Source organism: Dryobates pubescens, chromosome 12, assembly GCF_014839835.1.
Source record: "Dryobates pubescens isolate bDryPub1 chromosome 12, bDryPub1.pri, whole genome shotgun sequence".
Classification (NCBI taxonomy): Eukaryota; Metazoa; Chordata; class Aves; order Piciformes; family Picidae; genus Dryobates; species Dryobates pubescens.
Genome location: NC_071623.1, coordinates 6139097 through 6164000, shown reverse-complemented (window position 1 = coordinate 6164000; position 24904 = coordinate 6139097). Strand labels below are relative to the sequence as shown.

The window sequence follows — 24904 nt, the reverse complement described above, 5'->3', positions numbered from 1 at the left end:
TGATTGTCCAGAGACCTTTCTTTAGCTGAGTGATTGCCAAGGAGAACTCAGCTGAGTATAGGCTGTGAAGGAAAGCAGCTGCTCTAATGGATGTAAGAGGCTCCTAAAGGGATGAAATTAGTAAGTGCTATGTACAAGAGTCCTGCCAGTGAGTTGAGGCCATGAGCAGGGGAAGGAGCAGGAACCAGATGATGTGATAGAGGAGGAAACTAGCTAAAAAATGAACTTTTAATGTAATGTGTGTCTGTTGCCTGCTTTTGTTGCTCTGGGTTGTTTTTTTTTCACTGCTGAATTTTTCTGTGCAGTTTTTAATTGCCAATGACACACGGATATTTCTTACAACCTTTTATTATGGAAATATGTGGAGAAATTGAAGGACTTTCAGCTTTTCTTTCAGTATATGAGCAACAAGGCAGATGGTATCACTCATTTTTCCATACTCAGATGACATTTTCAGTATTCTCCACTCTGGGTTAAAAAAAAAGAGCTATAATATTTCAGATTATTGAAAATAAAGCTAATTGGCCAAGAAAACAGAGGGGGTTTTTTTAAGCAGAAGTGTGGTAGCTTTGAAAGAAGGGAAGAAGTTAGTCATATTTACTGGTAGTCATTGAGGTAATTTTGGTTTTCCTGTATTGTAGAATCATAGATAGAATGGTTTGGGTTGGAAGGGACCTCCAAAGGTCACATATTCCAAATCCCCTGCAGTCAGCAGGGACATCCTCCACTTGCTCAGAGCCCCATCGAGCCTGACCTTGAAGATCTCCAGGGGCCACAACTACGTCCCTGGACAGCCTGTTGCAGTGTTCCACCACCCTCGTGGTGCAGAACGTGTTCCTCCCATCCAATCGCAATCTGCTCTGCTCACATTTCAAACCATTGTCCCTCATCCTGTCCCTGCAGGCCTTTGCAAACAGTCTCTCTGCAGCCTTCTTGTAGCCCCCTTCAGGTACTGGGAGGCTGCTCTTAGAATCTTGCTGGAGCCTTCTCTTATCCAGGCCGAACAACCCCAGCTCCCTCAGTCTGTCTTTGTAGCAGAGGTACTCCAACCGCTTGATAATCTTCATGGCCCTCCCTTGGACCCACTGCATCAGGTCCATGTCCTTCCTGTATTGAGGGCTCCAGAGCTGCATGCAGTACTACAGGTGAGTTCTCACCAGAACAAAGGGGCAGAATCCCCCCACTTGATCTGCTGTGTCATTGCATAGAGTCATGAGTGTTTCTTCCCATCAATGATGTAAAGCAGTTGTATAAAACTTGTGGGGACACTGACGATCAAATAGGTATGTTCATCTTCTGAAAGTGTTTTATATACTTGGTAAGTTACAGGGGAAACAGTCTCAGTAATTGTGCTCTTTTCTTCTTGCCTTAACCCTGTCCTTTGCCAAGACTTCTACATGTTTGCAAATGGATTTTTAGCACTTATATCTTGCAGCATTTCTTGGCTGCTGCCATTAGTAAGGGGATTAAGTGAGGTCTGTGCAGAGATAAAGGTCTATCAATATGTTTAATGTGGTACCAGGTGCAGCTTACATTTCACTGCTATCTTTAGAAACATCAGTGAAACACTAATGTTTGAACTGAGCACTTAAATAAACTGTGAAGCCTGAGATTAATACAGGAGAGAAGGGAGCAGCCAGCACTTGAATGTTGCTCTTGTTGGTATATTTATAATAATTCTTCTTGAAGTGCATGCTGAGGTTCTCTTCCTGCCCTTGTTATCACTGCTACAGCAGTGCCTTCAGAGCAAGGCTTTCTGTTGTTCCTGGGAGGTCTCAGATTTGAATTTTGACAAATGCCAAGTTCATGCCAAGCTGCTTAGGGGAAGTGGCAGGATCTGGCATGCAGGCAGTGCTTCAAGATTTGCATCATTTGAAAAGAGTTAGGTCTGGTTGTAAGTATTGTTTAATCCAGCCCTGCTAATCTAAGAAGGTGACACGTTTCAAGAGAAAAAAGGGAAAGAAGATTTATTTTTTTTTTCCCCTGCCCTGTGCTTAGAGAAGATATCACTGAAATGCTGAGGCATCTGGAAACCTGTGATTATAGCTCACAGTGTGGGCTTTAGACTCACTGCTTAGCTTCATCCTTCCTTTTATCCTGAGCGTCGAGTTCACCTTGCTGGTATTATCGGGAGTCCAGCCTTCCCAGGGTAGGGAGAGCTATTTAAAGGAGAAGTAAAAATGCTCAAATAGAGCCAAGTAACTACAATTAGGACCCTGGCCTTAAGATGTCTGTGATCTAAGTAGAAACAGCATTAAACAATCCTTCGAATGTTTTGTTCTATCTCCCCCCCCCCCCAATATTTCTAAATACAGCAAAAATGTAATTGCACAAATGCTGCATCTTGGCTGCTCAGAGGCATAACACCTTTTGTGTCTGTGTTGGCTAATTTAGCTTTAATTGGAGTGCTGGAGTGCTACAGTTTTCTGACATGGAAGGTATTTGTTTCTCTGTGAGCTGTTCTGCTGACTGAACATTGCAAGCGGAGTGAATTCCTGGGAGAGACTGTTCTGTTCAGTGAGCAACATAATTTTTTTCTCCTGTTTGTGCAAAGATTTCATCAAAGCATTTCAACTTTGTTACTGAATAAAGCTCTTCAGTCACAGAGTGTAAAGTCAGAAGGTTAGGTCCAGCCTGAAAGAGATGAAACGGGCAAAATTTATCTGCTCTGCTATATTCTTTACTCAGCCATCCTGGGTCTTGCAAGTGATTAATTATTATTCTCAAACAATTGAGGGATCTTTTTTATCAGGGCCCAACAACTTGGGCCAAATCTTGGAACAGACTCTGTCTTCTGTAGAGAAATATTCTGCTTGTGACCTCCAGTTAAAAATCACTTTCTGGAAGGAGTAACCACAGCTCAAATAATGTCTTATTTCCAATGGGTCTCTCCTATTTCCTTCCCTGCACTGTCAACACAGTAAATTTGTAGTAGAACCTTGGATCTTATGGATGAAGAAAAATGAACCTTTTTGAATTCTTAAGCTGTACAAGATGCAGCTGGCATTATCAGATGTAAGGTTCTGGAACATGTCCAGAGAAGGGCCACAAGGATGAGCAGGGGGCTGGAGCTCCTCTCCTGTGAGGACAGACTGAGAGAGTTGGGGTCGTTGAGTCTGGAGAAAAGACAACTCCAAGGAGACCTTCTTGTGACCTTGCAACATCCGAAGGGGGCTACAAGAAAGTTGCAGAGTGACTTTTGAGGGTGTCAGGTACTGATAGAACTGGGGGGAATGGATCCAAGCTGGAAGAGGAGAGATTTAGGTGTTAGGAAGAAGTTCTTTGCTATGAGGGTGGTGAGACACTGGGACAGGTTGTCCAGGCTGGTGGTGGAAGCCTCATCCCTGGAGGTGTTTAGGCCAGGCTGGATGTGGCTGTGAGCAACCTGATCTAGTGTGAGGTATCCCTTCCCATGGCAGTGGGGTTGGAACTAGATGATCCTTGAGGTCCCTTCCAACCCTGACAATTCTGTGATTCTGTGTTCCCTACAGCTTGGACATGACAGCTGGCAGGAGCTGGGAAGGAGCTATGTAGAATCTGGGGCTTTTGGGACACAGAATGAAAATAGGAAGATGGGCTAAAAATAAACCCATCTGAAATAACCTAGCCTGGTTTTTTTAAGAGAGAGAGCTTTATATTAAATAAGAACCCCTTAGCCTTTGGGGTATATGAAGCTCCTGCCTACATGGAAGAGAAGGAGAGGCTGTGAAGCTGTGAGCATTCCAGGAGGGAGAGTCCAGTCCTGTTTGTGTGACAGAGCAATCTGTCACTGGCAGGCTCCTAGCTGGGACTCAGCTTGGCATGAGAGGGATGTGTCACCTGCTGGGTATGAGCCTGCATCTTTTACCTTTGTGGTCTTGAATGTGGTATCAGTGAGTAAAGTGGAGATCAAATTAGTGAAAGACAGGCAGCTCTGCCAGTTCAACCTCTGTTGTCACCTATTCTGCCACCAAAGCAAACCAAGCATGGTGTATGACTGAAGGGAAGTTTGTGTCCTTGTCTTGCAACCAGCGGTACTCCTCAACTGGAAAGTTGAGCAGGGCTAGCAACTTGTCAGTAGTGCCTGACTGGGCACAGCTGCTGCTGTGCACTCAGTGCAGTGGTTTTAAGACTATGCAGTATATGGTGCCTTGTGCTGAGGCTTTTTGTTTCATCTCCACCAGCTTCTGCTTTTTATTTTTCGGTTGGATGGAGAGCACCAAGGGAAGGAGCAGCACAGTGTTTGCTCCAATACACAAGCAGTAGAATTGCTGCTAAGCAGAAGTGTTAACAGAGGATGCTGTGTGCTGAGAGACCAAGCAGTGCCATGGTTCTGTCCCCAAGAAGAGGAGGAAGCATGACTGCAGTGTGTTGTAGCTTTCCTTAGCTAGGATGAGAGTGGGTACAGAATAGCTGCAGCTGCTGAAAGGAGACTGAACTCACTCTGATTCTGTGCTGCAGCTCCAGCTTACATAATTCACTGGATCTCACTTACATTCCTGGAATCATAGACTGGCTCAGGTTGGAAGGGACCTCAGAGATCATCTACTCCAACTCTCCTCTCATGGGCAGGGACACCTCTCAGCTACACTTTGTTGCCCAAGTGGTTGCTCATCCACTCTGGCCTTAAACACCTTGAGGGAGGAGGCATTCACAACCTCCTTGTGCAGCCTATTCCAGAGTCTCACCACCCTCACACTGAAGAACTTCTTCCTAAGATCCAGTCTAACCCTGCTCTTCCTCACCTCCAAACCATTCCTCCTTGTCCTGTCTCTAGACACCCTCATGAAAGGTCCCTCTGCAGCCTTCCTATAGGATCCCTTCAGGTACTGGAAGGAAGCTTTAAGGTCCCCCTTGAGTCTTCTCTATGCAGAGGAAACCCAGCTCCCTCAGCCTATCCTCATAGCAGAGGTGCTCCAGACCTTGGGTCATCCTTGTGGCCCTCCTCTGGACTCACTCCAACAGTTCCATGTTCTTCTTATGATGGAGACACCAGAACTTGCGTCCTTGTAATGGCAGTCATGATGAAGACACCTGCTGCCAGCACTGTACATGGGCTTCCAGAGGTCACTGAGTCACTGCAAGCCTGCAGCTGTGGGCAACAGGAGGGCACCCCCACAGAGATTCTTCACCAAAACTCTTCTGTAGCTTTTCATTTCTGAGATCTTTTTCTATCCTTTGGCTTAGTGATACAGAATCCTCCTCTGGCAAACGGAGTAGATGAGGAAATTAAAGAGAAGCTGCCTAAAGATTAACTTAGTGTATGAAAATCTGTCATGGTGATTGGCTATGTAAGCCTGAGTGGCAAGCTGGGGACAGGAAAAAGCAAGCCTGCAGCTGGTAGGGATTAGTGAATGTGTGCACAAAACAGTATCTTCATGTAAAGAAATGAACTTTAAAAGAAGGATTGAATAAGAATCCATCTCCAGTTCTAGAGCCCCTATTTCAAGAGGGATCTGGAGCTGCTGGAACGTGTCCAGAGAAGGGCCACAAGGATGAGCAGAGGGCTGGAGCACCTCTCCTATGAGGACAGACTGAAGGAGTTGGGGCTGTTCAGTCTGGAGAAGAGAAGGCTCTGAGGTGACCTCATTGTGGCCTTCCAGTATCTGAAGGGGGCCTACAAGAAGGCTGGGGAGGGACTGCTCAGGACCTCAGGTAGTGATAGGACCAGGGGGAATGGAATGAAGCTGGAGGTGGGGAGATGCATGCTGGACCTGAGGAGGAAGTTCTTCCCCATGAGAGTGGTGAAGCCCTGGAATGGGTTGTCCAGGGAGGTGGTTGAGGCCCCAGCCCTGGAGGTGTTTAAGACCAGGCTGGATGAGGCTCTGGCCAGCCTGATCTAGTGTGGGGTGTCCCTGCCCATGGCAGGGGGGTTGGAACTAGATGATTCTTGGGGTCCCTTCCAGCCCTGACTGATACTATGATAACAGGGGAAAACAGCATTAAGATTTGTTTGTCCTGAGACGGTTAAAAAGATCCAGTTTAGAGAGAAAATATCCGATGCTGTGTGCTGTTTAGCCAGGATTATTAGCTGGCACTGAACGGTGCTGGCAGTTGCAGCAGTTGGTTCCTGAATTATCATTAATAATGGAAAAAATATCTAAACTGGGTCATAAATGTTTTGGCAATTTCAGATTAGCAGTGTGGGAGGTGGAGGGCATTTTAAAACACACCGTGTGACAGAACAGTTGAGTGCACTCATTACTGGGCTGTGCAAGCAGATAGAGCCAAGTGGGAGGGTGCCTGCACGTCATGAATGAGGGTAAGAACAACATCCTGCACGGTGCCTGCCTGTGCCATACATGGCTACCTGATTATCTCAGTCTGGCATAGAGCATAGAATGGTTTGGGATGAAAGTAACCTCCAGAGGTCATCTTGTCCAACACCCCTGCAGGCAGAAGGGACTCCTCCAACTACACCAGGCTGCCCAGGCACACATCCAGTCTGATCGTGAATGTCTCCAGGGACAGGGCCTCAAACGCATCCCTAGGCTGGATGTTAGGAAGAAATTCTTCCCAGAAAGAGAGATTGGCCATTGGAATGTGCTGCCCAGGGAGGTGGTGGAGTCACCATCACTGGAGGTGTTTACAAAGAGCCTGGATGAGGCACTTAGTGCCATGGTTTAGTTGATTAGATGGTGTTGGGTGATAGGTTGGACTTGATGATCTTAAAGGTCTTTTCCGACCTGGTTAATGCTGTATTGTGTCTGTTCCAGTATTTCACCACTCTCACTGTGCAGAACTTTTTCCTTATGTCCAGCCTAAATCTGTCCTACTCTGGTTTCAAACCCTTGCCCCTCATCCTATCACTCCAAGCCCTTCTAAACAGTCCCTCCCCAGCCTTCCTTTCGGTCCTCTTCAGATACTCAAATCTAGCTCTAAGGTGTCCCTGCAGCCTTTTCTTCTCCAGGCTGAACAGCCCCAGCTCTCCCAGCCTGTCCTCATAGGAGATGTGCTCAAGCCCTCTGATCATCTTTGTGGCCCTCCCCTAGACCTGCTCCATCAGGTCCATGTCCTTCCTGTGTTGAGGGCTCCAGAGCTGGATGCAGCACTGCAGGTGAGGTCTTAACAGAGCAGAATAAAGTGGCAGAATTATCTCTCTCAGCCTGCTGGCCATGCTGCTTTTGATGCAGCCCAGGCTGCCATTCGCCTTCTGGGCTGCAAGTGCACACTGTTGGCTTATGTCCAGCTTCTCACCTACCAGTGCCCCCAAGTCCTTTTCCTCAGTGCTGCTCTCAGTTTCATCATCCCTCAGCGTCTATTAATACGGTTGCCCTGACCTATGTGCAGGACCTTGCACTTTGCCTTATTGAACCTCATGAGATTCTTCTCAGCCACCTCTCCAGCCTGTCCAGTTTCTTGAAAGTATGGAAAACAAAGGAGCATTTTTAGCACCTGGGATATATGTTGCTTAATTAAGTCACTGCCTTTCTGTAAAATGAAGGCAGGAAAGAAAATAGAATACAGAATTAACCAGGTTGGAAAAGACCTTTGAGATCATTGAGTCCAACCTGTCACTCAACACCATCTAATCAACTAAACCATGGCACCGAGTGCCTCATCCAGTCTCTTTTTAAACACTTCCAGTGATGGTGACTCCACCACCTCCCTGGGCAGCACATTCCAATGGCCGCTCTTTCTGTGAAGAATTTCTTCCTGACATCCAGTCCAAACCTCCCCTGGCACAGCTCGAGACTGTGTCCTCTTGTTCTGGTGCCTGGCAGAAGAGACCAACCCCCACCCGGCTGCAACCTCTTCAGGTAGATGTAGACAGCAATAAAGTCTCTCCTGAGCCCCCTGTTCTCCAGGCTAAGCAACCCCAGCTCCCTCAGCCTCTCCTCACAGGGCTTGTGCTCCAAACCCCTCCCCAGCTTTGTAACCCTTCTGTTGCATTATAAGTAGTCAAAGTGCTTACTGATTGAACAGATCAAATGGTGGAGTTGTGTTTTGCTTTGACACAGACAAGCTCTTGAGCTCTTACAGCAGGTTTATTGTTCTCTGGGAGCTGCTCTGTGTGATAATGTGATGAGGGTTGATCACTGACGTTTTTCTCTGGCAGATAACCCTGTTAACCTGGCACTGCAGTCATTTGTCATGTTCTAGCCAAAAGGCAAGCCATTATGCAAAAGAGCACTTCAGCACCCCAGCACGTTGTGATTTTCATTCTGTTTTGCTGTCTTGCAGGATTGCATTGATGTGGGGTGGTGGGAAGGAGAACTCAATGGCAGACGAGGTGTGTTTCCAGACAACTTTGTCAAGCTTCTTCCACCTGACTTTGAAAAAGAGGTAAGCAGTCACTGGTGTGTTCTTTCCCTTTTGCTTCAGAACACAGAATGAAAGTGGAGTTGAAAGGAATTCTCTTTTGACAACAGCATTTTGACATAGTTTTACTTCTGACTCAGTAATGAAAAATAGGTTAAAGGAAGCAGAGATCTGGGTTACAAAGCATCCAGGAAGAGAATGTGTGGCACTTAGTCATACTATGAACTTTCTTTGATTGACCCATCCTGTCAGTCAGCCCCCACTGCTTTGCCCTGAAAGCTCTTTGTCCTGCATGCTGATTTTGAGAGAGATTGGAACTGAATGTCCCAGGGGAATTTACTGAGTCAGGTCACTTATGACCAGAATTGTTAACTCTTCTCCATTGTCTTTGTGGTGGGAGATGAAAACCTAGCATAACACCTGCATGCTGATTGACAGCACTCAAGCACTGCTCCAGAATGAAAAGGGTGAGCTTTTAACTGTTGAGGTTTGAAAGTCAACAATGAGCCTTTGGAATCTCAGAGCCTCTCTCAGAATTATTGAAAAAGAAGGCAGAATATCAATGCAGAAGGTTTTTTTTAGGCTTCTGTTTATTTGAAGGAGGTGGTGGTGTTATTTCCCAAACAGTAGTTAGAAATCCTGCAGCTTCCTGGATTACTCTGCTCCGGTGAGACCCCACCTGGAGCACAGCCTCCTGTTCTGGTGCCTCCCCAGAATAAGAGGGACATGAAGCTGCTGGAGTGGGTCATGAAGATGATTAGAAGGATGGAGAACTTCCCCTGTGGGGACAAGCTGAGAGAGCTGAGGCTCTTCAGCCCAGAGAAGAGAAGGCTCCAGGGAGGCCTTAGAGCAGCCTTCTATGATTCCAGTACCTGGCAGGGGCCTACAGGAAAGCTGGGAAGGGACTTCTGCAAGGTCTTGTAGTGACAGGATGAGGGGCAATGGATTGAAGCTTGAGGAGCACAGATTTAGACTGGAGATAAGGAAGGCATTTTTCCCAGTGGGGCTGCTGAGACACTGGAACAGGTTGCCCAGGGAGCTTGTGGATGCCCCCTCCCTGGAGGTAGTCAAGGTCAGGTTGGATGAGGCCTTAAGTGACCTGTTCTAGTGGAAGGTGTCCCTGTCAATGGCAGGGGGGGGTTGGAACCAGATGATCTTCAAGATCCATTCCAAGCCAAACCATTCTATGAGTCCCTTCCCCCCAAAGTCCATTCCATTTGGGGAACATTTCTAAGCACCAGTGGCTATTCTGAGCTTGCAGTCAGGCTTTTTGCTGAGTATTTCACAGAGACAGGGTAAGCCTCCTGTGATAAAACAGAGACTTACTGACACTCAGCTTCAGTCTTTGGTAATAAAATTGGATGCTGGAGGCAAAAATTAAATAACTTGGAAAGCATAATAAAGCAACTATTAACTCACAGAAGCTAACATAATAATTAATGAAAATGAAGGTAGAAGAGCAGCAAAACACTGCAGGAGATGAACACACATTTCCATAGGAGAGTGGATATCCTGGCTTCAGGCCTAATAATAAAAGAAGGTGATTTCCAGAAGAGGCAGAATTCATAAACTTCAAGACACAGAGAGCCTATTAGAGAAGGGGAAAAAAATCTTTTAGCCATTTTTGTGGTGAAATTTATTTGGTCTTTTTGAACTTACAAATGCTGTGTCTTTTTAGTAGCTTCCCTTTTTTTTTTGGTCTTTCTCTCTTTAGAGTGTAATGAGTATAACTTGCAAGAATAAATGAAATATTCAGACACTCAGAAACTGCAGCCAGGTTTGCTGTAAATGTGGAGAGTAAAGTTTTATGCATTTTTTTAATGGCCCAGACCTGGCCACTTGAGTAAGTAACTGGTAGGACTGTAGGCTGGCTGTCTTTGTTCCAGTCAGTGCTAAAAGGGAAAGAAAAGGCTGTTTTTCCACTGTTTTTTTCAGGTATTTTCTGATGTGATCCAGAAACCTTGGCTGCTGTTGCATGGTCTGAAAGCATTTGTTGCAGTTAGGTCTTACACTTGTTGAACAAATGCTTGGGATCTTTTCTCATCTCCTTGTTTGCTCCCCAGTTTTCCAGTCCTCATGACTATTTGTCCCAGGCCTTTTACATTCTTTGCTTTTAGTCCCTGTCTCCACTTCTCAGGTGGTCTCAGTTACAGTCTTTTCCCCTGAGCTTACTACCTGAGCCTAAATGACCATCTGGATTTACTTTCTATCACTACACCAGATTCCTTTATCCAACTTGCTTTTGTCTCCCCTCTCAGCCTTTGTCCCTGCTCCGTGGTTCTGTTCTCATTCAACCAATCTTGATTTTCTTTCTGTTTGCTTCATTCCTGGCCTACCTCCATCATTACCTTGGTGATCTTATCCAGCCACAGACCTTTGTCATTCCTCCCTGCCTCTCCACGCTTCTATCATCAGTCTTAACGCTCATTCATGCTACCTGCTATCTGATGCTTGTCTGCCTTTTCAAACCAATGTATTTCACTCATCAGTTTCCAGTTAAAACCACTTAGTCAGGAACAGCCAGTATGGATTCACCAAGGGAAAATCATGCTTGACCAAACTGTTAGCCTTCTGTGATGGTGTGAACAGCTGGTTAGATGAGGGGAGAGCAGTGGGTGGTGTGGACCTCGACTTTGACAAGGCCTGTGATGCTGTTTCCCATAATATTCTCATAGGTGAGCTTAGGAAGTGCGGGTTAGATGGGTGGACAATGAGGTGGGTTGATAACTGGCTGGAGGACTGAGCTCAGAGGTTTGCAATCAGCAGTGCAGGGTCTAGTTGAAGGCCTGTGGCTAGTGGTGTTCCCCAGGGGTCAGTACTGGATCCAGTCTTGTTCAACGTCTTCATCAATGACCTGGATGAAGGACCAGAGTGTACTCAGCAAGTCTGCTGTTGAGACAAAGCATGGGAGCAGTGACTGACACACCAGAAGGGCTGTGCTGCCATTCAGAGACCTGGACAGGCTGGAGAGTTGGGCAGAGCTGAGCTTTATGAAGTTCAGCAAGGACGGGGGTAGAGTCCTGCACCTGGGGAGGAGTAACCCCATACATCAGTACAGGTTCCCCTAGGGTGACCTGCTGGAGAAAGACTTGGTGGACAACAAATTCACCATGAGCTGACAGTGTGCTCTGGTGGCTAAGAAGACCTTAGAGCAGCCTTCCAGTACATGAAGGGGGCTGCAAGAAAGCCAGGAAGGGACTTTTGACAAGGGCTGGGAGTGATAGGATGAGAGGGAATGGTCTGAAGCTTGAGGAGGGCAGATTTAGGCTGGAGAGTAGGAAGAAATTCTTTCCAGTGAGGCTGGTGAGACTTGAACAGGTTGCCCAGGGAGGTTGAGAATATTCCCTCCCTTGGAGTTGTTGAAGGCCAGGTTGGATGAGGCCTTGGGCAACCTGCACTAGTGGAAGGTGTCCCTGCCCATGGCAGGAGGCTGGGAACTAGATGACTTGTAAGGTCCCTTCCAACCAAAACCAATCTCTGAATGGCAATACCCCTGGCTTTGCCATAGACTCAGAGAGCCATCATCACACTGCCTGCGTCCTTTATGCAACTCACACTAGATCAGGTTGCTCAGAGCCACATCCAGCCTGGCCTTGAAAACCTCCAGGGATGAGGCTTCCACCACCTCCCTGGGCAACCTGTGCCAGTGTCTCACCACCCTCATGGTGATATCCCTGTTCTTTACCACATCTCCATGTGAAGCCTTAACTGGTGGCAGTAGGTAACAATCTCCAGGGATGTTTCTGCATGTTTAGCCAGTCACAGTGTGGTGAATAAATGGAGGATTGTCAGTTGCAGCCCCAATAATCAAATATTGATATTTTCTCATGCAGAGCATAAAAATCCTAGCAGAGAGATGGAATTAGTCCAAGGAGAATGCCTGATTTGCTGCAGTCTCAAGGCTTGTCATGATTGATGTTAAGCAGCATGTGATTAACTGCAACCTTTACAACCAGTGAGATTTGCAGGCATGTTGAAGCTCTCTCTTTTCTCCTGTTATTGCATTTTAGAGACCCAAGAAACCACCACCTCCCTCAGCTCCTGTCATCAAGCAAGGATCAGGTAAGGTGAAGCTGATTGTGTACAGTCCATGCCAGTGAGCGCATCTCAGCCTAAATGAAAGGCATTCGGCTTTCTGTAGGATTCACCTGATAAGCAGGAGTTGTCTAGACAGCAACAGATAAATCCAAATCAAACTGCAAAAAGCTGATGACCCTGAAAGACTATGGTTTGCTTCTGAAGTGTATTCCAGCCATCTGCATCATTTAAAAATAACCTTTTTTTTGCCTCTGAAACATGCTGAGTTGGAGTGAGCACATTCCTTTAGAAGCTCTCTGCTTCTGTTCCTTGCCTGAAGTTGATTTTGTGTGTGTCTTAGCACTACAGACCAAATCTCTTGGAATCTGATGGTACCTGCAGGAGGAAATTGCATTCACTCTATACCTACAAATCTGATTGATTCTAGAGACAAAGAGCTTTTTTTTCCTTGCATATCTATAAGATGCCAGGTAAGAACTTGACTGGAATACAGTGGCCCCATCTGAGCTGAACCTTGCTAAACTGAATTAATATTGGAGCTGGCTGAATGTCTCCAGATTCTATGCCATAGTTAGTCTTGGTTTTCAGTACTTTATAGCCATAACTATAGATCTAAAAAGGGTTATCTTGAATCTGGTTATGTAGATAATGGGGCTGCACATATATCAAGGGGCTGGTGATGTCTTCAGACCAGATGGCTGCTAGCAAAGCTGGTTTGGGAATATGTTAGACTGAACTGTGTTTAAATAGAGACCCGAGACCACTTCATTTGTAGTTTTAAAATGACCTCTCAATACAAATGTTCAAAAGTGTCTGTGTGTTGGAATCATAGAATAGACTCAGAGAATGGATCCATGGAATGGCTCAGGTTGGAAGGGACCTCAGACATAATCTATTCCAACCCCCCTGCCATGAGCAGGGCCACGTCTCAACTAGACTCAGCTGCTCAAGGCCTCATCCAACCTGGCCTTGAATAACCCCCCAAGGAGAAGGCATCCACAACCTCCCTGAGCAACCTATTCCAGAGTCCCACCACCCCTGTACTTCTTCCTCAGATCCAGTCTAATCCTACTCTCCCTCATCTCAGAAACATCCCCTCTCGTTTTGTCTCTAGACACCCTCATATGAAGTCCCTCTGCAGCCTTCCTGCCCCCTTCAGGTACTGGAAGGCAGCTCTAAGGTCCCCCTGGCATCTTCTCCGGGTTGAACACTCCCAGCTCCCTCAGCCTGTCCTCATTGCAGAGCTGCTCCAGCCCTTAGATCATTTTCGTGGCCTCTTCTGGATGCACTCCAACAGCTCTGTGTCCTTCTTATGCTGGGGACAGCAGAACTGGAGGCAGGATTGGAGGTTGGGTCTCCACAGAGCAGAGTCAAGGGGCAGAATCACCTCTCTTGCACACTCCTCTTCATGCAGGCAGTTAAAGTATCTACATGCTTGAGAGTTCTGACCTCAGAAACCAAATTCCTGTTCCATTCACATAACATCTCACATGACAAGGCATGGGATGCACTTGGAGCTTTCATCTGTATTGCACTTGTGGTGGAAATGTAACTGTGGCTGGAATTCTCTAATGCACTCCTCCTGCATCACTGCTGCCACTTCCCCCACTGCTGGCACACAATGGGAAAAAAGCAACAACAAACACCAAAATTAACATGGGCAGCCTGGACAGATAATTTGTGTTAACACTGAACAGGATGGAGCACCACTTCTACCAGGACAGGCTGAGGGAGCTGGGATTGTTCAGCCTGGAGAGCAGAAGGCTCCAGGGAGTCAGAAGAGCAGCCTTCCAGTACCTGAAGGTGCTACAAAAAGGTTGCAGAGAGACTGCCTGCAAAGGCCTGCAGGGACAGGATGAGGGCAATGGTTTGAAATGAGAGAAAAGGAGATTTAGATCGGATGTTAGGAACAGGTTCTGCACCAGGAGAGTGCTGGAACACTGCAACAGGTTGCCAAGGGAGGTAGATGAGCCCCCATCCTTGGAGCTATTCAAGATCAGGCTGGACAAGGCTGTGAGCAACCTGATCTAGTGTCCCTGCTGACTGCAGGGGGGTTGGATTAGATGACCTTTGGAGGTCCCTTCCAACACAAACCATTCATGATTCTGTTTAAAAACTTAATTTCTCTGTCCTTCTGTCTTGATGTATCAGTAGATGAAGTTACACCACTGTCCCAGTCACCGAGAGTCAATAGTCTATAATCTAATTGGTTTGGATTTGTCAAGCAGCTCATTGACTCCAGAATCATAAGTATTTGGTTTGCTTATTGGGCACCCATGCTTTATTCTTCACTCTTTTCCTGAGACTTCTGAGTGTGTTTTTTAGGGTCAGTGTGTATCCAGACAGAGCAGGATGATTTTGCCATCTAGTGGTGGTTGCTTACTGAAGGTGTCCTAGTGACAGCCCAACACATTGTGGAAAAGCTCTGTCAAACATTTTCTTGCTCTCACTTCATACTCCTGTAATTAGAGGGTAATACTTTTAATATGTTTGTGCCTCTCTGCATCCCATGCATTTGCTGTGTCACCACAGAAAGATGGTGTGCTCATTTTCCTAAGGGAAAATAGATGCATAAAGGACACAGACAATTTGATGATGGCTCTCTGAGTCTATGGCAAAGCCAGGGGTATTGCCATTCAGAGATTCATAGAATGGTTTTGGTTGGAAGGGACCTTACAAGTCATCTAGTTCCCAGCTTCCTGCCATGGGCAGGGACACCTTCCACTAGCCTAGGTTGCTCAAGGCCTCATCCAACCTGGCCTTCAACAATGCCAAGGGAGGGAACATCCACAGCCTCCCTGGGCAACCTGTTCCAGTGTCTCACCAGCCTCACGGGAAAGAATTTCTTCCTAATTTCCAGACCAAATGTGCCCTCCTCAAGCTTCTATCCATTCCATTGTCCTGTCACTCCCAGCCCTTGTCAGCTTTCTTGCAGCCCCTTTCAGGAACTGAAAGGCTGCTCTAAGTTCTCCCTGGTGCCTTCCCCCTCCATGCTAAACAGGCCCAACTCTCTCAGCCTGTCTGCATAGGGGAGGTTCTCCAGCCTTCTGATCACCTATGTGGCCCTCCTCTGGACCCACTCCAGAAGCTCCACATTGCTCTTACGCACTCTTCCTACTCAGTCTTGGACAAGTTTGGGCTGAGTATGCACACACAAGGAGTTCTTCTGAGATGTATTTAGAGGTGAAAATGCTCCTATGCTTATTGCCATGTTGACTTTGACAAACTATCATTTGACCAAGATGTCCCTGTTCTTCTCCATGAGGGTGGTGAGAGACTGGCACAGGTTGCCCAGGGAGGTGGTGGAAGCCTCATCCCTGGAGGTTTTTGCAGCCAGGCTGGATGTGGCTGTGAGCAACCTGCTGTAGTGTGAGGTGTCCCTGCCCATGGCAGGGGGGTTGGAAGTGGGTGATCCTTGAGGTCCTTTCCAACCCCAACAATTCTGTAGTGGCTAAACACATGCAAATCTTGGGTTCTCATGTTTGTGTTAGGAGAGTTTCTATGTCTTGGAGAGCTGAATCACAAAATGGTTCGGGTTGTAAGGGACCTCTAATTGTTGGTACTTCACTTCCAAGCTCCAGTTTCACCATTTGGCCGCCAGTTACACAAACCAGCAGAATAAATAAGATACTTTAAAGCAGAATCCTTGAAAATCCAAACTAACCTATCCTAAGATAAGCCACAGAACCATGGAATGGTTTGGGTTGAAAGGGTCCTCCGAAGGTCATCCAGTCCAACCCCCCTGCAGCCAGCAGAGACATCCTCAACTAGATCAGGTTGCTCACAGCCTTTTCCAGCCTCACCTTGAAGATCTCCAGGCATGGGGCCTCAACTACCCCCCTGGGCAAACTCTTGCAGTATTCGACCATCCTCCTGGTGCAGAACTTGTTCCTAACATCCAATCTCAATCTGCTCTGCTCTCATTTCAAACCATTGTCCCTCGTCCTGTCCCTGCAGGCCGTTGGGAAGTGTCCCTCTGCAGCCTTGTAGGCTCCCTTAAGGTACTGGCAGGCCACTGCAATTTAGTGTTAGGCCAATTTAGTGTTATTTATTGACATGATAAGTGATAGAAGTGTTGCCTGTCCAACAGCACAGTTATTTAAAGAAACAATGGCTGGTGATCATCACTGATGAGCAATTTGCACTGATGAGTGCTGATTTCTAGGAACCAGCTGCAGAACAGAGCTGGAACAGCACATTCAGAGATGTAAATGTACTTGAGAGCTGCATATAATGGAACAGACTGAAGCAAAAAAATTACCTTCTGTTCCCTGCTTTGCCTCCTCTGCTTTTCTTGGATGTCACATGGTGTAATTGTTGTTGAATTCCTAAGAGTGTTACCTAAAGTAGTTTTCAAACCTGCTAAGTTGCAATGGCATTTGCACCTGGTAGTTAGCCAGTGCAGCAAAGCCAAGATCCAGTAACACATTTCTGTAAGAAATGGGGACTGGAAGATTGCACCTTGTACATGCCAGGAAATTTTTGCACAGCCTTCCTCTTGTTGGTGCCTGAAGTTCCCATACTCCCTTGTAGCAGCAGAAGCCCTGATGTGCCAGGGTCTCTACAGAATACAGGATTAACCAGGTTGGAAAAGACCTTTGAGATCATCAAGTCCAACCCATCACCCAACACCATCTAATCAACTAACCCATGGCACCAAGTACCTCATCCAGTGTCCTTTTAAACACTTCAGGGACAGTGACTCCACCACCTCCCTGGGCAGCACATTCCAATGGCCAATTACTCTTTCTAGGAAGAACTTCTTCCTAACATCCAGCCTGAACATCCCCTGGTGCAGCTTGAGACTGTGTCCTCTTGTTCTCTCACAGGTTGTCTGTGAGAAGAGACCAACCCCCACCTGGCTACAACCTCCCTTCAGGTAGTTCTGGAAGTGGGGCAGAAGGTTTCAAAAGCCTACACCTCCAGGCCAAAAGCTGTCAATTCAAATAGCCATGCAGAATACTGTCAGTGCTGCTGTTTTCTTCTTCCTGCTGTGTGGAAGTGAACAAATGGTACTGCAGGTGAAAAAGAGGGGAATGGAACTGAATGGCAATTCATGTCGGTTTGTCTACAAAGTACACTCTGGGCAGAAAGGCCACATTAATGTATGCCTAATGATTCTCCACACTGCTCAATTCCTCTTCAGCTGTCTACAACAGTAACACATCTCTCCACAATTCAAATTCCAGGCTGGAATTCCAGACATGGAGCTGCTGGAGAGGGTTCACACAGGGGACACAAAGATGGTCAGAGGGCTGGAGGACCTCCCCTGTGGGAACAGGCTGACAGAGCTGGGGATGTTCAGCCTGGAGAAGAAAAGGCTTCAGGGAGACCTTAGAGCAGCCTTCCAGTACCTGAAGGGGGCTACAAGAAAGCCAGGAAGGGACTTCTATAACAAGAGCTGGGAGTGATAGGATGAGAGGGAATGGATTGAAGCTTCAGGAGGGCAGATTGAGACTGGAGATGAGGAAGAAATTCTTTCCAGTGAGGCTGAGGAGACATTGGAACAGTTTGCCCAGGGAGGTTGTGGATGCCCCTTCCCTGGAGGAGTTGAAAGCTGGGTTGGATGAGGCCTCGGGCAGCCTGTGCTAGTGGAAGGTGTCCCTGCCTATGGCAGGGATTAGAACTGAACGATCTTTAAGGTCCCTTCAAACCTAAACCTAAACTCTGTGAATCTATGATTACTTTTCTCACTCAATGGTGTGAAGCTGCCTGTTCTTCTGAGGTTGATGCCTGGGAAAGCGTGAACTTGACTGTGAAACATAACCATCCAGTTGCTTTTGTTGTTGTCATGTAAGCAAACGCTTGAAAGTAGCTTTTGTTCCCTTTCAGAAGACGTTTTCAATCTGAAGATTGCAGGCAGCCTAAGAAGTTGCAGAATGCAGTCTTCTGTAGCTGTGTGTGCTGGTTTGTTCACTTGTTCAGAACTGCAAACTTTCCTTTCTTTGCTAGCTACCACAGAGCGAAAGCACGAGATCAAGAAGGTACCCCCTGAAAGGCCAGAATGTCTTCCTAACCGGACAGAAGAGAAAGGTATGAAATGTGCTTTCCTGCTTGCTCTCTGCAGAGAGACGGGGGAAATGGAATCCTCATTTCCCAGCCTCTCTTGTCATGAAGTAGATTGCTTGGATGTTCGTGTCCCACTGTGACAGATCTCTGATGATAGGCAGTTCAGAACGGATCTCAGTGCTCCTTCTGGACTGCATTCACAGGGTATTCAGTTGTACCAATCCAGAGCTGTTAAGTACTTGCAGCCTCAGCTGAGGTCAAGGGGAGGTACAGAAAATGATGGCTAAAGGTCTGAGCTCAGTGAAACATAGATCCTTGATCAAGTGAGATACTCCAGATTAGGGTGTACTTTATTATAGAATCATAGAATGGTTGGGCTGGAAGGGACCTCTAAAGCTCATCCAGTCCAGCCCCGCTGCAGTCAGCAGGGACAGCCTCCACTAGAGCATGTTGCTCACAGCTTTGTCCAGCCTGCCCTTCAATATCTTCAGGGATGGGTCCTCAACTACCTCCCTGGGAACCTGTTGCAGTGTTCCAGCACCCTCATGGTGCAGAACTTGTTCCTAATATCCAATCTAAATCTGCTCTGCTCTCATTTCAAACCAGTGCCCCATATCCTCTCACTGCAGGCTTTTGCAAACACTCCCTCTGCAGCCTTCTTGTAGGCTCCATTCAGGTACTGGAAGGCTGCTCTTAGGTCTGGCTGCAGCCTTCTCTTCTCCAGGCTGAACAACCCCAACTCCCACAGCCTGTCCTTGTGGGAGAGGTACTCCAGCTCCCACTCATGTTTGTGGCCTTCCTCTGCACCTGCTCCATCAGGTCCGTGTCCTTCCTGTGTTGAGGGCTTTGGAGCTGGCTGCAGTACTCCAGGGGAGGTCTCTCCAGATCAGAGTAAAGTGGCAGAATCACCTCTCTTAACCTGTTAAAACCAAGGTTGGTGGTTTCCTGGCATCACAGAGGCGTTCTGTGAAGATACAAGTCATGAAAGCTTATGAATCACCCTGTTATCATAGCCACAAAAGTCATAACCAAGCCTGTGAAGTAAACAAGAGTTCTGCCTTCAGAGTCAGGTTGGAACATATCAGTAAGTGGGGCACAGACACAGAGCAGTGACAAATGAAACCACTAATGGTTTTGTTATGTTCATTGTGTGCTCTGAATGGTATGTGGGAAAGAGCTACGCTGATTTCTCTGAGTGAACATGGTGCCAGGTTTCCTATGTTTTAATGGATTATTTAATTGTACAGACAAGCTTGTTTATGGCATTTCTTAACTTCTAAATAGAATCATAGAGTGCTAGGGGTTGGAAGGGAGCCCTGGAGATCATCTAGTGCAGCCCCAGTGCCAAAGCAGGATCGTGCTGGGCAGGCCACACAGGGATGTGTCCTGGCAGGTTCCCCAGAGAAGGAGACTCCACAATTTCTCTGGGCAGGGATTGTTAGGTGTGGTGTGGCAGCAGGGCTGGCACAGGAACATTCCTTATGGTGTGTGTTGGTAGGCTGCCTAGCCTGTGTTCCTCATGTATAGTTAAGATTCCTGGACACTGACACAGTATAAATTGACATAGGAGTATGGAAAAGTTACACCATAGATTGGAAAAGCTTCAGCATTACAGAGGACCCAATGACTTCATCAGCTGAAAGTGCACTGGGGAAGGGTATAAAGCTGTGAGCAACAGTCACTTACTGGACTACTCCAAATCTCCTGTGGATTGTGTTCCTGGAGATTTATTCCATGATCCTCTCAGACTGGAGACTGGAACCTGTGACCCCTTAAGCTATACAGTGGTTAGTAGGTGGAGAGAGGTTCTCCTGCCCCCTCTACTCTGCCCTGGTGAGGCTGCATCTGGAATATTGTGCCCAGTTCTGGGCCCCTCAGTTCAAGAAGGACCTCAGGGAACTGCTTGAGAGAGTCCAGTACAGAGCTACAAAGCTGCTGCAGGCAGTGGAACATCTCCCTATGAGGCCAGGCTGAGGGAGCTGGGGCTTGGAGCAGAGGAGCCTGAGGGCAACTACCTGAAGGGAGGTTGTAGCCAGGTGGGGATTGGTCTCTTTTCCCAGACAACCTGTGACAGAAGGAGAGGACACAGGTCTTTTCCAACCTGGTTGATTCTGTACTCTACTCTGTAACCTGGCCACAACCTCCCTGGGCAGCCTGTTCCAGAATCATTTACAAGAGCTGTTCATGTGTGTTGTGCTTTACATACTGATGAGCATCACCTCTTTGGCTTTGGCTGTTAATGTTGTGGCACTTTCTAATTATGCCCAACCAGTTCTGCAAAGGATTCTATTTCTCAGAGGCAAGCTGAAAAATTGATCATAGAATTTTATGCTTAAAAACCTAAATAAAAGGTCAATTTGGGGGAGGGGGGAAGGGGGCTGTACACATCCTGCCAAACTTCACTGAATTTTGATGCTTATATTTTAACTTAACTATAGTTCACTTGAAGGAGACTTCCCCACCATGGTCCTCACCCCAAGAAGTGGCATTTCTGTGTTCAAGAGATGTTAAGGGTATCCAACATAATTACATTTGTGACCTTCTAACTTCTATGATCAGGGGGCTGGAACACCTCTGCTACAAGAACAGGCTGAGTGAGCTGGGGTTGTTCAGTCTGGAGAAAAGAGGGCTCCAGGCATACCTAAGAGCAGCCTCCCTGAAGAGGCTACAAGAAGGCTGCAGAGGGACTGTTTGCAAAGGCCTGCAGGGACAGGACCAGGGGCAGTGGTTTGAAATGAGAGCAGAGCAGATTGAGATTGGATGTGAGGAACAAGTTCTGCACCATGAGGGTGCTGGAATACTGCAACAGGTTGCCCAGGGAGGTAGTTGAGGCCCTGTCCCTGGAGATCTTCAAGGTAAAGCTGGACAAGGCTGTGAGCAACCTGATCTAGTGGAGGATGGCCCTGCTGACTGAAGGGGGTTAGATTAGGTGACCTTTAGAGGTGCCTCCCAACCCAAACCTTCCTATGATTTTACATTAGAATCTGATATAAGCTCTACTCATGGAAATTTGTTCCATGTGCTATGGAATTTATTCCATTCTTAATTTTGATGCTCAGAAATCAGTATGTTATAGAACAGAATAGAATTAACCAGGCTGGAAAAGACCTTTGAGATCATCAAGTCCAACCTATTACCCAACCCTATCTAACCAACCAGACCATGGCACTGAGTGCCTCATCCAGTCTCTTCTTAAACATCTCCAATGATGGTGACTCCACCACCTCCCTGGGCAGCACATTCCAATGGCCAATCTCTCTTTCTGTGAAGAACTTCTTCTTAACATCCAGTCTAAACCTCCCCTGGCACAGCTTGAGTCTGTATCCTCCCATTCTGGTGCTGGTTGCCTGGGAGAAGAGACCAACCCTCACCTGGCTACAACCTCCCCAGTCAGACACATTTCACTCATGAGAAATCACAGGCACAACAGCCAGTCAGGGCAAACACATTATTACAAATGAAGAATGGTTCAGGGCAGAGCTGGAAAGGAGGTAAGTTTTCCTTTGTCTGTATTTTATCTACACTTGAGGAGTTCTTGTGTAATTGTATACTTGTGAGTGCAAATGAGTTCCACTTAATAAAATCTGTCTTCTGTTTTCCCTTTTTGTTGTTTTTTTTTTTCTTTTCTTTTTTTCCCCTTGGAAACAATTGACTTAAAGAAAGATCAGAGAGAGAGCAAAAACAGTTAGACCTGCAGAAGCCTTCAGTTCCTGCTATACCTCCCAAGAAACCTCGGCCACCCAAAGCAAACTCTGGGACCAGACCAGGTACCTTGCCCCCGAGACGACCAGAAAGACCAGTTGTGCCTGTGACTCACACAAGGTATTGGTTTCCCTCTATCCTCTGCTTTTGGGATTAGTGGGGGGGGAAAAACCAACACAGAATTGATGTTTTACATGTTAGTGTGTCACCATTTATTTTGTGCTAAGCTGTATCTAAAAGAACAAAACAAAGAAAGGAAGGAAATCTTCCCCACATCTGGCTGGATCCCATCAGTCTTCTCAAGCCAGCTGTATCCTGGGTTGCAGCAGGAAAATTGTGGCCAGCAGGGCAAGGGAGCTGATTCTTCTCCTCTGCACTGCTCTGGTGAGACCCCACCTGGAGCAATGTCCAGTTCTGGAGCCTCTATTACAAGAAAGATCTGGAGGTGCTGGAAGGTGTCCAGAAAAGGGCCACAAGGATGAGCAGAGGGCTGGAGCTGCTCTGCTGTGAGGACAGACTGAGAGAGTTGGGGCTGTTCAGTCTGGAGAAGAGAAGGGCTCTGAGGAGACCTATTTGTGGACTTCCAGTATCTGAAGGGGGCTACAAGAAAGCTGGGGAGGGACTTTTGAGGGTGTCAGGGAGTGATAGGATGGGGCGGGCAATGGATCCAAGCTGGAGGAGGGGAGATTTAGATTACATGTTAGGAAGTTCCTCCCTATGAGGGTGGTGAGACACTGGAAGATGTTGCCCAGGGAGGTGGTGGAAGCCTCATCCCTGGAGGTTTTTAAGGTCAGAGGGATGTGCCTCTGGGCAACCTGCTGTAGTGTGAGGTGTCCCTGCCCATGGCAGGGGGGTTGGAACTGGATGATCCTTGAGGTCCCTTCCAACCCCAACAATTCTGTGATTCTGTGAAGACTAGCAGGCTGTCCATTACTGGCTCATTTCTGTCACTGCAACATCAAAGTTTCCACTGCTGAATATGTGGGAAATATCTGCATCAGTATGCTGTTCTAATGTTGGCTTCCTTAGTTTACCTCAAATTGTTCCTGAAGCGAAGGGAAACCACCATGCAAAACCAGAAGTCTGCATGTAAAACAAAGTGGTCATAAGAAACTGAACTGCTCAGCTGAGGGAGGGAAAAGCTCTACTGTTCTGAGCTGAAAAATTAGGGTAAGTCATGATGCCTCCAGCAGCAATTCAAAACACTTCAGGATCAGAGAAGTGTTACCCTGTTATGTTAGGGATGTACACCTCATACAGTAGGGGAAAACAAAAAGCCCAGAAAAGCCAACTGTATCTTGGGCTGCACCTAAAGATGCATGGCCAGCAGGTGGAGAGAGGTGATTCTCTCCCTCTGCTCTGCTCTCCTCTCATGAGAGCCTACCTGGAGTACGGTGTCTAGTTCTGGTGTCCCCAGCACAAGAAGGACATGGATCTGTTGGAGAGGGTCCAGAGGCTGACAAGGATGATCAGAAGGCTGGAGCACCTCTCTTATGAGGACAAGCTGAGGGAGCTGGATCTGTTCAGCCTGGAGAAGAGAAGGCTCTGGGGAGACCTAAGAGCAGCCTTCCAGTACCTGAAGGGGGCTACAAGAAAGCTGTTTCCTTCAGGGGCAATGGTTTGGAATGTGAAACTTGAAATGGAAGCAGTCACTTCAGTAAGGGTGTTTTGGGTTTACTTCAGTTTAGTAAGAGAGTAAATGTTTTTAAGACCAGCTGGTATCCATGTCCAGAATTTGAAAAGCCTGAGGCGGTTAAAATGAAAACGGAACCAGCAGAGTTTCAGCTGGTATGTCCTGATTTAACTCCAGTGAGTTACCTAGCTCAGCTCCACCCAAGCTGCTCCCTCACTTGCCCACACTGGGGTGGAGGTGAGAATCAGAAGGGCAGAAGTGAGAAAATGTGTGGGTTGAGATAAAGACAGTTAAAAAAGATCAAGCAAATGCTGTGCTCGCAAGTGAAGCAAACCAAAGGATTCATTCACTGCTTCCCCTCACCAGGCAGGCTTCAGCCATGGCAAGGGAAGCAGGGCTCCAGCACACGTACCAGTGACTCAGGAAGACAATCCACACCACTTCAAACAATCCCTCCCTTACTTATTCCCCCGGTTTTTATGGCTGAGCACAGTGTCATAGGGGATGGAAAATCCCTTGATGCAGCTGGGGTCAGCTGCCCTGCCTGCATCCCCTCCAGCTTCTTGTGCACCCCCAGTCTGGGGTAAGGTGGGTGGTGGGATAGGGTAAGAAACAGAGAAACTACTCCTCAATAACACCACCACCTCTGTGTTATCAACACTGTTTTCATCACAAATCCAAACAGAGCACCCTGCAGGCTGCTACAAAGGAAATTCACTCTACCCTAGCCAAAAGCAGTGCATGATCCTAGGGGGAAGACTTGCTGTAGTTTTAGAGTAAGTCCCACTAGATTTCCATGGTTGCTGCTGAGCAGTTGTTTTTTCATGTGTTGGTTTTTTTCCTGTTGAGTAAGTAGATTGCAACTTATGCATGTCACAGACTTTTTGTGGTGATGAGTTTTTTCCCATTTAAACAGCATCCTTCTTCCTTGTAGGCAGGTTAGGGCTTCAAGGGCAACAGGAGAGCCAAAACCCAATTAGGACAGCAAATAGCTGTCAGTTTGCTCCAAAGGCCTCACAGGTCATTCAGACATACCTGGGATTATGCAGTCTAAGGATGAGTCAATTCTCTGGAGTAGGCAAGCCACAAAAACCCACAGAAAGTGCATTTTTACAATCAGTCTGAACCAACCTGTGTCCATGCTGCTGCTAACAGGGGCACATTCCCTCTCCTGGCAGCCTGTTCCTGCAGCCTCCCTTATGTTAGCACTAGAGTTTGTGCAGCCGTTCAGCCATATGGGTCAGGGAGCTGCTCCAGATGGTAATTAATCAGTTTGCAGTG

General features: G+C 47.1%; 1 protein-coding gene across 3 annotated transcripts in view; it reads left to right on the top strand.

Annotated features, from left to right (window-relative positions):
• SH3KBP1 (SH3 domain containing kinase binding protein 1) overlaps positions 1 to 24904 on the top strand; it is a 189874-nt gene that overhangs the window by 140936 nt on the left and 24034 nt on the right. For all 3 annotated transcript variants that reach the window (XM_054165907.1, XM_054165906.1, XM_054165905.1), the window contains 4 exons: positions 8164 to 8265; positions 12252 to 12303; positions 18232 to 18312; positions 21948 to 22110. In XM_054165907.1, coding sequence (XP_054021882.1) covers positions 8164 to 8265; positions 12252 to 12303; positions 18232 to 18312; positions 21948 to 22110 — 398 coding nt within the window. The remainder of the gene's footprint in view (positions 1 to 8163; positions 8266 to 12251; positions 12304 to 18231; positions 18313 to 21947; positions 22111 to 24904) is intronic.